A 13222-nucleotide genomic window follows, 5' to 3' on the forward strand; every position below is an offset into this window, starting at 1 on the left:
TAATGGCAAGTTCGAATCTTTCCATCTCAGGCTCCAGGCATGGCCTGAATGCAGAAACGATCTGCACTGAGACAGTGGTTCTTCTGGTGCCCCTAAGGCCCTTTCAGGGGCCCGTGAGGTCACCTGCCTTTTGCACCGAGCTGACGTCCAGGTGACGCGGCGGGCCAGGGGTTTGCCCAGTCTGCCACACGCCAGCTGAGACTGCGTCCTGACCCGGCCCTGACCGTCCAACACCGCACACCCCAAGTCACAACAAGGTCAGTTTTCCTAAGAACGAAGTCGTAAACGTCATTAATATTCTTAAATCTCTATCTTTGAGTGTGGGTCTTTTTAACCTTTTATGTGGCAAAACGGGACGTCCGTTTTTGGACACATGAGGCGCTTCTGCTGAAGCTATAGAAGCCTTTTCCCTGGAACAACACCTACTGGACAGACTGTAGGTATTTGGTCTCGGGCATTGGGCAGGGCATTTTCTTGTTTCTTTTCTTTTTATAAAGACTTTTTAAAGTTTATTTACATTTAGAGAGAGAGAGAGAGAGAATGGGAGGGGCAGAGAGAGAATCCCAAGCAGGCTCCAAGCCATCAGTACAGAGCCCGACGCGGGGCTCGATCTCATGAACCGTGACATCATGACCTGAATTGGCAGGCGTTTTCTTAAAAATGAACAAAATGAGCCCGTCGCTTCGAGAAAAACAATGGTAGCATTTGTTGCCAATAATAAAATTTAGCTTTCAGACAAAAACAGGATTTGGGAAAACCTGTGCCCGCAGCTGCGAAATGACAGCTTCCTTAGACTCAGTTTTAGGATGAGATTGGTGGTGATATTAATGAACGGGATTTTTTCAGGTCGTACGATGTCATGCGTCAGCATTCGGAAGACCGGTGTAACTCAATGAACTGATATTGTCTACATGACCAACATATGATGCTCCTTGCATTGTGTAGGCTGCACCAGTGGGTTCTCATGGGACAGAGGACAAAAAGTTCATTGGGATGGTTTCATATTCCAATTGCAATGAACCACCGAGAAGTGACTATGTGTAGTTTTGATATGGTATTAAAGAAGAACACCCACGGTGATCTGAAAAAGTTTCTAAAATATTCTTCCCTTTTCCAGCTACATATCTGTGTGAGGCCAGGTTTTCCTCATATACTTCAACCAAAAACATACTGCAATAGTTTGGCCAAAAAAGCAGATATGAGAAGCCTGACATTAAAGAGATTTTGCAAAAACGTAAAGTATGTTACTCTTGGGGCTCCTGGCTGGCTCAGTTGCTAGAGCATGTGACTCTTGATTTCAGGGTCATAAGTCTGAGCCTCATGTTGGCTGTACTTTACTTTTAAAAACAAACTAACAACAACAAAAAAAATCTATGGCACTCATCTTAATTTTTTTGAACACGGTTATTTTTCATTAAAAATTTGTCTTCGTGGTAATGTGTAGTGAGCTTATCTATATAGTTAAATAACATTAGTAAGTAAATATTTGAAGAATTTCTCAGTTCAATTTCAACGTGGTAGATATTGATAGATATAATACCTCCGAAACAAAAGCTCTTTGGAGTCCTCAATTTTTAATGTTTATTTATTTTTTTGAGAGAGAGAGAGAGACAGCGCATGAGCAGGGGAGGACCAGAGAGAGAGGGAGACACAGAATCCAAAGCAGGCTCCAGGCTCTGAGCTGCCAGCACAGAGCCCCACGTGGGGCTCGAACTCGACACCGAACTGAACCATGAGATCATGACCTGAGCCGAAGTCAATGGACGCTTAAGCTTAACTGAGCCACCCAGGCACCCCAGGGTGTCCTCGAGCTTTAAGAATATGAAGGAGTCTTGGGGCACCTGGGTGGCTCAGTCGGTTAAGCGTCCGACTTCGGTTCAGGTCATGATCTCGCGGTCTGTGAGTTCAAGCCCCGCGTCGGGCTCTGTGCTGACAGCTCAGAGACTGGAGCCTGCTTCGGATTCTGTGTCTCCCTCTCTCTCTGCCCCTTGCCTGCTCACGCTCTGTCTCTCTCTCAAAAACCAACATTAAAAAAATTAAAAAAAAAAAAAAAAAAAAAAAAGAACGTAAAGGAGTCCTGAGACCGAACAACCGCTCTGTGGGCTCCGTGAGGGCTGAAGTGGGGGCCGTTTCTGAGCACAGCCATATGGAGCTCTCTCACCAACCCCCGGGGCCAGCAGCACGCCCCCGCCCCAGGGGTGCCGTCAATCTCCGCGGCAGATGCTGTCTGTGATGCCGGGCGGTATCGCCAACACCCTTTTGTACCGATTCAGACTTGCCGTCCTCGTCCCCTGTGCTTCCTCCCGCATCGCTGTCCGTTAACTCGTGAGCGCCCATCACCGACGTATCCCGCACAACTGTGCCTCTGGCCAAACGTGTTCTTCCGAGCGAAAGGCGGAAAACAGAGGCTGGTATCAGTGGGCCCCGCCTATGCCCCATGACCCCCAAATCAATGATCTGATGGAATAATGGAGCAGGCAGTCGAAGCCCCGGCCACGGTGCCAGCTTGCAGACAATGCCCTCAGGAGTCAGGCTGCAGAGAACGCCCTGTGCGGCGAGCCTGGAGTGCAGTGTCTGGGAGCCATCCAGTGAGCATCTCGCACTCCCGCACCCTGGGTCCCCCGGTGAAAGTGTCGCGGTCCATTTCGGTGACTCTGGGAACGCTGCATCGTGAAAGGTGGTTCTCAAGGAAGCAGTGCTTTTCCCCAGACGTGGCAGCGCTTCCCTGGGACTGGACATGGCTAAACACACAGCTGTGCGGAGTGCCTCTGCTGTGGGTTGGGCAGGCAGCGTGTGACTGGTGCTGGCCTCCACGGGGAAAGGGCTGCCGGTGCGGGACTGAGAGGCCTCGGGATGCTCCAGGCGACCCCCGGATGCCCGAGAACTGCCAAGTCTCTGGCCGGCATCAGTGGAAGACTGCAGCACCCTGTGTAGATAGGCCCAAGCAACTCCGATGCAGAGTTGCTGAAATGAACACAACCCGGGGGCCCCTGGGTGGCTCGGCTGGTTGAGCGTCTGACTCTCGGGCTCAGGTCATGATGTCACCTTTCCTGAGATGGAGTTCCAAGTCGGACTCTGTGCTGATAGTACAGAGCCCGATTGGGATTCTCTCTCTCTCCCTCTCTCTCTCTGCCTTTCCCTCTCTCTTCTTCAAAATGTGTAACTAAGCATTTAAACATAACCTGTGTTTTTTCTTTGCTGTCCTTCAAACACTGACCAATTTTTTTTTTTTTTAACGTTTACTTCTTTTTGAGAGAGTGCAAGTGGCGGAGGGGAAGAGCGAGAAGGACAGAATATCCAAAGTGGGCTCTTCGGTGACAGGCTGACAGCAGTGAGCCCGAGGTGGGGCTTGAACTCACAAACCTCAAGATCATGACCTGAGCTGACGTCGGACGCTCAACCGACAGCCAGTCAGGTGCCCCCCCAATTTTTGTTTTCTTCCCCGGTGGCTAACTTCACAGTCTAGCATGTGAAATGCAGAATTTGGAGACAGAATTGTGCTGAGCTCAAGGGAAGGTAGGTGTCATGCTGGAACCTGCAGGTGACGTGGGTGCAGGCATGGACCAGATTTTGGGTGCCTCTGTGCCTTGGTGTGACCTAGGGTTTTTGTGCAGGGTGTGGAATGGCCGCCTTGTATTAGTGAGACCATCGCTTGTAGGGGGAGGGGAATGTACATTAGGAAGATGGATTCATCAGGGTCCTGGGCACCCCAGGGGGTTACATGTTGCGTCAGATTTCCTGTGGGTGGGGAATCTGCATTCTCATGAGTCTGGGTGGGAGGAGCCACTCTGCCCCTTGTCTCCTTTCTTTCTGGAAGCCAGAAAAGGGAGAAACGTGGCTTTACCCTGGAGCCATATGGGGCCGTATTCTAACCTGGCCATGCTCGACTCCTAATTTGGAGCTGGGAATAGGCTCTCAAACCCAACTGTGTCCAGGGACAGTGTGTCTTCACTAGGCCAGGCCAGGCCAGGCCGAGATTTTGGCCATGGTCAGTCTTAGTTTGTGGTGTGGGGACATTCAAGAGAAGTGTTGGTTCACTGCATTTGTATGTTCATTCATGCTTCTTTTGAAGCTTGGAAAGATTGTGTTGGTCAGACAACTGAAGGGTTAACAAATAAATTAAAATTAAATTTGTAGAGCAGTTAAAGTATTTCAGGCATTTAGGATTTACAAATTAAGGGTGCGTGGGTGGCTCAGTTGGTTAAGCGTCCGACTTCGGCTCAGGTCATGATGTCCCAGTTCGTGAATTTGAGCCCTGTGTCGGGATCTGTGCTGACAGTTCAGGGCCTGGAGCTTGCTTCGGAATCTGTGTCTCCCTCTCTCTCTGCCCCTCTACTACTCTCTCTTTCTCTCCAAAAAATAAACATTAAAACAATTTTTTAAAGTGGCGCCTGGGTGGCTCAGTCAGTTGAGTGTCCGGCTTTGGCTCAGGTCATGATCTCATGGCTTGTGGGTTGTCGGGCTCTGTGCTGACAGCCCGGAGCCTGGAGCCTGCCTCAGATTCTGTGTGTCCCTCTCTCTCTGCCCCTCCACTGCTCACACTCTGTCTCTCTCTCTCTCAAAAATAAATAAACATTAAAATTTTTTTTGAGAAAAAAATTACAAATTTAACCTTCCCAGAATTATTGCTAAAACCTACCAGATCTAAAAAAAAAAAAAAAAAAAGAAAAAAAAGAAAGAAAGAGAAAAAGAAAAGAAAAAAAACCCCAACAAAACCAAAACCCTGCTAGATTTAAATAGAGGACAGAAAATTAAAATACATGGATGGGGAGACTTAATTTTGTTAAGATGAGAATATTACCAAAGCAGACTACAGAGCCAGTGCAATCCCACTGCACTGCATAGAAAAATCCATCCTAGGGGCGCCTGGGTGGCTCAGTCGGTTAGGCGGCCGGCTTCGGCTCAGGTCATGATCTCGTGGTCCGTGAGTTCAAGCCCCGCGTCGCGCTCTGTGCTGACAGCTCAGAGCCTGGAGCCTGCTTCATATTCTGTGTCTCCCTCTCTCTGACCCTCCCCTGTTCATGCTCTGTCTCTCCCTGTCTCAAAGATAAACGTTAAAAAAAAAAATCCATCCTAAAATTATTATTACTTTTAAAACTTTTTATTTATTTTTGAGAGAGAGAGAGAGAGAGAGAGCGAGCAGGGGAGGGGCAGAGAGAGGGAGATGGAGCATCCCAAGTGGACTCAGTGCTGATAGCAACGTGCCCAATGCAGGGCTCGAACTCATGAATGGTGAGGTCATGATCAGAGCTGAAGTCTGATGCTCAACCAGCTAAGCCACCCAGGTGCTCCCATCCTAAAATTAACATGGAGTCTCAAGGGATCCCAAATAGTCAAAAGAGTTTGAGAGAGAAGAATGCTGGAGGACTTGCATTTCCCAATTTCAAAAGTTACTACAAAGCTACAGTAGACAAAACACGGTAGAACCTTCATAAAGACAGATATACAGACCAAAGCAATAGATCAGAGATTCCAGAAATAAAGTCCTTGCATATATGGTCAGTTGGTTTTTGACAAGAGTGCTGAGACCATTCAATGGGGGAAAGGGAAGCAGTCTTTTCAAAAATGGTGTTGAGAAAACTGGATATCCACATGCAGAAGATGAAATTAGACCCCTACCTCACACTATATGCAAAATTAACTCAACACGGATCAAAGACCTAAATGTAAGAGCTAAAATTATGAAACTCTTAGAAGAAACATAGGGGGAAATCTTCCTTGAATCTGACAATGATTTCTGGGATGTGACGCCAAAGTACAAGGAAAGAAGAAAAAACAGATACATTTGACTTCATAAAAATTAAAAACTTTTGTGCATTGAAGAACACTACAGAGTGAACAGTTAGTCTGCAGAATGGGAAAATATTTGCAAATCATATATCTGATGAAAGGTTAATATGCAGAATATACAAAAACCTACAACTCAATAACAAAAAGCAAATAACTGATGAAAAACAGGCAAAGAATAAATAAAAAATAAAGATACAAAAATAGGGGGGCCTGGATGCCTCAGTCGGTTGAGTATCAGACTCTTGGTTTCAGCTCAAGTCAGGATCCCAGGACTGTGGGATCGAACCCTGTGTCAGGCTCTGTGCTGACAGCGCAGAGCCTGCTTGAGATTCTCTCCCTCTCCCTCTGCCCCCTCCCCTGCTCGTGTGAGCGTACTCTCTCTCTCTCTCTAAACAAAACAAAACAGGCCAAGGACCTGCATAGACATTTCTTCAAAAATATGTACATAGTCAATGAGCACATGAAGTTGCTCAACATCGTTAGTCGTTAGGCAAACGCAAAACCCAAACTGCACGCAATACCATTTCAGACCCAATAGAATGAGTATCACCATAAAAAAAAAAAGGGAAATAACAAATGTTAGTGAGTATATAGATAAATTTGAAATTTGAACTGCGGTATATTCCTGGAGGGAATGTAAAATGGGGCACCTGCTATAACAAACAGTTTGGTGTTTCCTGAAAATTTAGTCATAGAATCGCCAGATCCTGCAATTCTACTCCTAGGTGTGTGCCCAAAATAATGGAAAGCGGGGACTCACATGTATACTTGCCTGTCAATGTTCATTTCTATTATGCTCAATAGCCAAAAGGTGGGAACAACCCAAATATGCATCGATGGGTAAATAAATAATCAAAATGTGGTGTAAAAACACAACAGAATAGTATCCAGCCATAAAAAAGGAGTGAAGCTCTCACACACGCTACTACGTGGATGAATCTTGGAAACATGCTGAGTGAAAGAAGCCAGACTTCTGGATTCTAGACTTCTAGACTGTGTGATTCTACTCACATGGAATGTCCAGAACAGGTAACACCATAGAGACACCAGATGTGTGGTTGCAGAGGGCATGATAAGGAGGGGTTGCAAGATGCCAGGTAAGGGGAACGGGGGTTCCTGAGAGGATGAAGTTTTAACGTCGACTGAAGTGATGGATGCACCGCTCTGTGAGCCCACCGCACTTTAAGGGTGTGAATTGTATGGCACGTGAACTATACCTTAAGGAAATTTTTACAGGAAACAAAACAAAAACCGAAAAGAGATTCGCAAACTGAGTTTAAAAGCCTGAAGGAAGGGGAGCCTGGATGGCTCAGTCGGTTAAACGTCTGACTCTTGATTTTGGTTCAGGTCATGTTCCCAGGATCACAGTGTTGTGAGATAGAGGCCTGCACGGGACTGTGCGCTGAGCGCGGAACCTGCTAGGGATTCTCTTTCTCCCTCTGCACCCCCCCACCCCACTCCCTCTCATGTGTGTGTGCAGGTGCGCTCTCTCTCTCAAAAAAAAAGTCTAAAGAAAAGCAACAGATTTTTAAAATTTATTATTTTTTTTAACACTTATTTATCTTTGGAGAGACAGAGTGCGGGCAGGGGAGAGGCAGAGATAGGGAGACAGAATCTGAAGCAGCCTCCTTGCTCTGAGCTGTCGGCACAGAGCCTGACGTGGGTTTTGAACTCATGAACCATGAGCCGAAGTCAGATGCTTAACAGATTGAGCCACCCAGGTGCCCCCAGGTTTTAAAATTTTAAATACTTTACTGTCTTCAGGCAAAAGTCAATTTATAGATCATTTAATCTGCGTGTAAGAGCACCTTTGAAGGCACCCGAAAACACAGGTCACAGGTCCATGTAAACCACGCGTGGCTGTGGGCACAGGCTGAGCATGGGTCGTGTTCACATCAAAGAGGGGTTCAGTGACATGGGGGAGGGAGCTGAGCACACTGGGGGCTGACTAGGTATCCATGGGACCAGAGCATGAGAGTTGGGGGCTGAGGACAGAGTCCGGGCTGGCTGGGCTACAAGTTCTCAGGGAGGGCGGGGACCTCCTGACTGACCACAGAACCCCAAACAGAAACCTGAGTGTTGCCCTCAATACCTGCTTCCACATTCGTCTCCCTGGGTGGTCAGATGCATTCTCCCTCCTCTGCCCTTGACCCAGGGCCTCCTCCTTCCTCTCCCCACCCACACCCTGTGCCACTCTGCCCGAGGCGTGATGGGTTTTCATTCTGCTGAATGCTACTCAACACCTCCGTGACCTGGTGCCTGTGGTGCCCGCCCTGCCCCTCCCACCTGTCCTTCCTTCACCCCTGCCCAAGGGAGGTCCAGGGCTCTGACCCTTCAGCCGTTCCCTGAGATGAGGAAGCAGGACAAGCAAAGAAAGCAGGGCCCAGGTTCTGGTGAGTTCTCGGGCCCTTGGATGCTTCCAGGCCCCACATTGTGCCACTGGCCTCGCAGACTTGATGTGTGGAGCGGATAGGTCGGCCAGGCCGTGCCCCAGCGTGTGCTTATGTCTGTTTCAGAGGGGAACGTTGAGGGCGGGAGAATGAAGGCATCCACCAAGCCAGGCCAGCTATCAGCTGGACAGCACGAGCTGTGTCCACTACCAGGGGTAGGGGAAGGTCCGCTGTCCTCAGGACTCCAAAGTGGGAAGAAAACATCCGACGCGTGGTCAAGCACAGAGACACCTTTATTGGTTCCTGGACCCAAATGGCAGGAGTCTCAGGACTGTCTTCCCTCTCCCTCGATGCCCCAGCAAGTCAGCCTCAGACGCTCTGGTGCAGGAACTGTGGCTGGGGCATCAGGCTTGGATCCCTACAGAGGGAAAGGGCTTCCCCAGCCCTGGTACAATGTCCCGGCAAAGACCTTGAGCTGGGTCACATGCCCGCCTCGTGGGTCAAGGCCAGGAGATGGCCCGGGGAGGGCACGGTTGGTGTGTGTCTGGGGAGTGGGCCCTCCGCGCAGCAGGGAAGCCAGAGCCCCCCCGGAGGATGGCACCCCATCCTGCATCTGTCGTGGCAGTTGGCTAAGGCACGCTGGCTGGATCATGTCCTGCGGCAGAAGGCCAGAGACGTGCTGGGGACCCTGACCCTCTCCGGACGTGTGGCTGACAGACGCAGCTATTTTTTCCTCCCCGGAGACTGGGAACTGCTCGTACAGTTGTCAGGGGCTGGGGCAGCCCGTTTGGTGGCAGCTCCAGAGTCCTTCTTCGGGGCTGGCCTGTGCTTCTCCTCCTTCCCCGGAGGGGAAGACCGGGGGGAATGAGGCCTCGAATGCAGGGCCTGCACGACCCTGATGGCCCCCGCTGCGGCGAGGAGCCCCCAGAGCAGGGTGGAAGGCTCCAGGGGAGACAGCTGTCTCCGGACCCAGCGGAGGGCCTGGGCCAGGGTGTTGCTGGAGCTGCGGGCTCGGGGTGGGCTCTTGTCCTGTGGGTGTAGGATTGAGGAAGGTCCGTGGGGACCACTCCTGTGGGGGAGGGTCACCCCTGCCACTTCCCCCTCCCTAACGCCTTCCCACCTGAAGGCCAAACTGTCTGAGCAGCACGTCCAGCGTTGGGTCCCCCAAGGACACCGGTGGGAAGAATTCCTCTACCCACTGGCGTCGCCACCACTGGCTGCAACAGGGCGGGACGTTCAGGGGCTGCCTGAGCTCAGGCCCCAGCTTCCCACTGGGCACCCTGGCCTTACCTCTGCTCCCCAGGAGGTGAGAACCAGTACTTGTAGCGCTGGGCCCGCAGGTAGGTGGGTGGCCGCTTGTGGAAGGGGTACTTGGTCACGTCGTTCCGGATGAGGCGGATCACTGCCAGGGAGTGGGCTCAGCACAGCCAATGTTCTCTCGGCCCCACCCTCCCCTTCACACACACCCTGCCCCCACCAGACCCTACCCTTCCCGTGAGCCACCCCCAACTCCCCAGGGGGTCTCACCAGGCTCCTTGCCCTGCAGCAGGCGCAGGACCAGGCCCGTGAACCAGGGGCTGTGAGAGTGTGGGCCCAAGGCTGCGAACCACATCTGCCAGTCGAGGCGGGGCTGGTGGGGCGCCACGATGGGGGGTGGCCGGCTCACGTTCCCGGGCTTGTACATGAACTCGATCTCCTGCCCGGCAGAGCAGGTTAACACAACTCGCTGGACTGGCCGGACCTTCCCCCTGCCCTCTGCAGGTCCCTCCCTGCCTCGTGGGGCCCGCGGGAGCATTTACCACCCAGCGGTGCCCGTCATAGCTGCCCTCCAGCACCACTTCGGGCCGCCCACCCAGACCGGTCATCCGGCGGAAGAGGCCGTAGGAGTTAGCCAGCTGTAGGTGCTCTACGGTGCCAAACAGGCGGTGGGCCCCAGTCCAGAGTCGCCCGTGGGTTGAGGGTTCCATGTAGGAGTATGGCACCTAGAGGCAGGTGGGCGAGGCTCAGTGCTGCCCCTCCGGACCCCACCCTCCTCCCCAAGTGCTACCCACCAGGCTGATCACAAACAAGGCCACCGTGGCAGTGCCGAAGATGAGCAGCTGGACTGCAGTGCAGAGCCTCCTCGGCCACCCTCGCACCTGGGTCCACCTGGGGGGCGGGGGACCCGAGTGCTGTCAGGCCTGCCCGGCGCAGCTCTGCCCCACCCCCTCGGGCCACGTACCTCCAGAGGGCAGTCAGCAGTTCCCAGGTGAGGGAGGCCACCCCCAGCCACATGGTGGGCAGGGTCACCATTTTCAGCCACTGGGAAAACTGGTGGAAGGTAAAAGCTGCAGAGAGAAAGGGGTGTGAGGAGGGACGGTCCAGCTCTGCCCTCTGGTCCCCCCAGCTGGCACTCACTGGTTCTGGAGTGGACAGCATGCTGCTCCCAGTCAACTTCCAGGCCGAAGTAGTGCACGGTACCATAGGCTAGCAGCCCGTAGACGGCGAATTCCAAGAGCAGAGACAGCACAGCCAGCAGCGTCCTGGGCCAGGCTGTTGAGCAAGACAGTCATAGTCTTGGGCCGGGGCGGAACTAGAGCAGGGGTCACCCGGGGGGTGGTGGAGGGCAAGAAACTTGCTGGTGGGTGGTTGGGCTGAGAGTGTCTGACCGTCTGGGACAAGCTGACACTCACAACTGGCTGTCTTTTTGCAGTGGCTGTTGCCAGGTGTAGCAGTCAGGTGCCCGTCATCCAGAAGAGCGGTGGTGAGCACCAGCGTGAGCAGGTTGAAGAAGTTATAGTTGCCGGTGATGATAATGAGGACTTGCAACAAAACCTGGGGGGGGGTTTGCACTGAGAGTTCCTGAGGCCCACCCCCTTCCTGGCCCTTCAGAGCCTGCTTCAAGCCCCGCCGCACCCTGTGCCTAGGTCTCTCCTGCAGGCATCCCACCCCCCTCATCATCCCCGGGCCTGTGTTATGTTCTCATTCCACTGTCCTCTACCCCCTGCTCATACCTTCCGTGGCTTCCACCACCTGGAAGAAACCCAAGCTCAGCATGCCTCGTGCAGCCCTTCTGCACCTGCCTCTGCTGACTTCACTGGCGTCTTCTAGGGATGCCACAGCCTTGCCCCACAGGCATGCCTTTACATCCTGGATTAGCCTGTCCCTCCACCCACCGGGCCTTCTGGACTGCTTGCAACAGCCACCCGGTCCCAGTGGGACCCGCTGGGCAGTGCTGAAGAAGGCCACATCCTACTTTCCTGACGGCTGAGGTCCCCACCCACCTGGGAGTAGAAAGCTGCCAAACGCAGGCGGCGAACAGGGGCGAAGAACAGAGGAGGCACTGCGATCTCAATGAGGAAGGTGGCCACCACACATAGTTTGTGCAGCCAGACGGGCAGGTGGTGGGTGAACCAGGAGGCAGGTGTGGGCAGGCACTGTGTCTCGTAGTGGTAGGTGAGTGCTGCAGGTGATAAATGGGTGGTCAGAGCTGGGCAGAACCCTCAAGACTGCCCCAAAGTCCAGGATAGGACCCTTACCGGTAAGCCCCCACCAAGCGGGGCAACGGCTGGTCAGCTTGACCACACCCGAGGCAAACATGAGGCGAAACAGCAGCCAGCGGACCAGCCAGAAGGGGAGGTCTTCGTGGGGCAAGGCCCCTGCCAGCCCGCCCTGGGGGGCCTGCTTATGGTGGTGGCGCGGTCTCAGGGGGGCCACCAGCACGGCCAGGAAGCCAGTCTCCAGCAGCAGGGAATCCCTATGGGAAGAAGGAACAGCACAAAGGGCCCCTCCCCATCAAGGCTGTTCCCCTCAGAGGGTCCTCCCTGGAGAGGCAAACATATCCCGCTCCACCCCATCCCCTGCAGCCCCACACCCAGGAGTCACTCACCACTGGAAATAAAGAAACACCTGGCCCACCTGCAGGGAGAAGGGTTGTCAGGGAGGCAGGGGGGCGGGTGTCTGCAGAGGCAGGCAAGGCAGAGACAGGGGTGAGCGGGAGGGTGGACAGGGCTGGAGAGAGTTGGTGACATGGGTCCCAGTGGTGCGGGGGGCGGGGGGAGCGGGCAGCAGGCAGCCCCCACTTGCCTGGTAGGCCGACAGGTAGGCAGCCCAGAGCAGCAGGTAGACGAGGAGGGTGCGCAGCTGGCGCAGCAGCAGCGCACCCAGGGCCAGCAGGGTGCCCAGCAGGCTCAGCAGCTCCAGGCCCTGCGTGGTGTCTAGGCCGAGCTGCGGAGCCTCCCACAGCAGGGTCGGGGTCTCCCACAGCTGCTGCCAGCGCCCCTTGCCCTGTGGCCTCAGCGTCTTCCGCGCAGGTAGGATGCCCTCGGCACCATACAGGCCTGTGGGAGTGCACATCAGGGCCAGGCCCCGGACACTGTCCCCCAAGGCTAGACACCCCCCACCAGTCTGGGCCCACAGGACCCACCCCTTCCCCCAACCTAGGTCAGGACCTGGAGACTCTTGCAACCGGGTGAGAATCTGATCTCCAACCCCTCCCAGATCAGGCCCCAGAAGGTCTACCGGAATTCCCAAGTCAGGACCTCCCGCCCAACGGAGAGAGTTCTCTCTTCCAGGTCATATCTCCTAACTGCCCCACCAGGTCTGCGCCCACGCCCCTCAGAATTCTGCCCCGGCGCCAAGTCAGAACCTGCACACCCTCAAACCTCCCCAAGCCCCCCGCGGCCCGCAGGACATGAACCGAAGCCCCTACCCCAGGCACCGAGGCCTGGACGTTACTCCCTCCCCCAGTCAGCGGAGCGTCGGGCGGAGAGAGGAGGGGACGCAGGGCGCGGGCCGGGAGGTGTCCCACCCTCGGCGCCCTCACCCGGGATCTGCGTGTACAGGGACGCGAACGCGAACATGAAGACGGCGGCCACGCCCTGAAGGAAGAGCTGTCGCGGGAGCCGGGAGCCCGCCATGTCCGCTACGCGGCCGGCCGGAGAACAGCCCTCGGGCACGCCCCGCCGGCCCCGCCCCGCCCCGCCGGCCCCGCCCCGCCGGCCCCGCCTCCAGCACCGCCCGCGGCCCTTCCGGCGCGCTCCTGCAGCGCCGCGTCGGGGTTC

At 54.3% G+C, this 13222-nt stretch overlaps 1 protein-coding gene across 1 annotated transcript; it reads right to left on the reverse strand.

Annotated features, from left to right (window-relative positions):
- Window positions 1-8455: 8455 nt before the first annotated feature.
- LMF2 (lipase maturation factor 2) lies at window positions 8456-13127 on the reverse strand. The gene is made up of 14 exons (XM_042948233.1): window positions 12985-13127; window positions 12246-12499; window positions 12049-12077; window positions 11699-11916; window positions 11444-11622; window positions 10853-10994; window positions 10578-10712; window positions 10402-10507; window positions 10232-10328; window positions 9980-10162; window positions 9708-9876; window positions 9471-9582; window positions 9301-9397; window positions 8456-9209 (listed from the first exon to the last, which is right to left on the reverse strand). The coding sequence occupies exons 1-14, from the start codon at window positions 13076-13078 to the stop codon at window positions 8904-8906; spliced, it is 2121 nt and encodes a 706-aa protein (XP_042804167.1). The 5' UTR covers window positions 13079-13127; the 3' UTR covers window positions 8456-8903.
- Window positions 13128-13222: the final 95 nt, after the last annotated feature.

Source organism: Panthera leo, chromosome B4 (assembly GCF_018350215.1).
Source record: "Panthera leo isolate Ple1 chromosome B4, P.leo_Ple1_pat1.1, whole genome shotgun sequence".
NCBI lineage: Eukaryota > Metazoa > Chordata > Mammalia > Carnivora > Felidae > Panthera > Panthera leo.

Coding starts and splice junctions, on each gene's coding strand:
- LMF2 (XM_042948233.1), bottom strand. CDS start 13,078: ATGGCGGGCTCCCGGCTCCCGCGACAGCTCTTCCTTCAGGGCGTGGCC. Junction 10,995..11,443: donor TGGCAGCTTTCTACTCCCAG/GTGGGTGGGGAC, acceptor ACCCCCCCCCAG/GTTTTGTTGCAAGTCCTCAT. Junction 10,329..10,401: donor CTGCTGACTGCCCTCTGGAG/GTACGTGGCCCG, acceptor CCCGCCCCCCAG/GTGGACCCAGGTGCGAGGGT.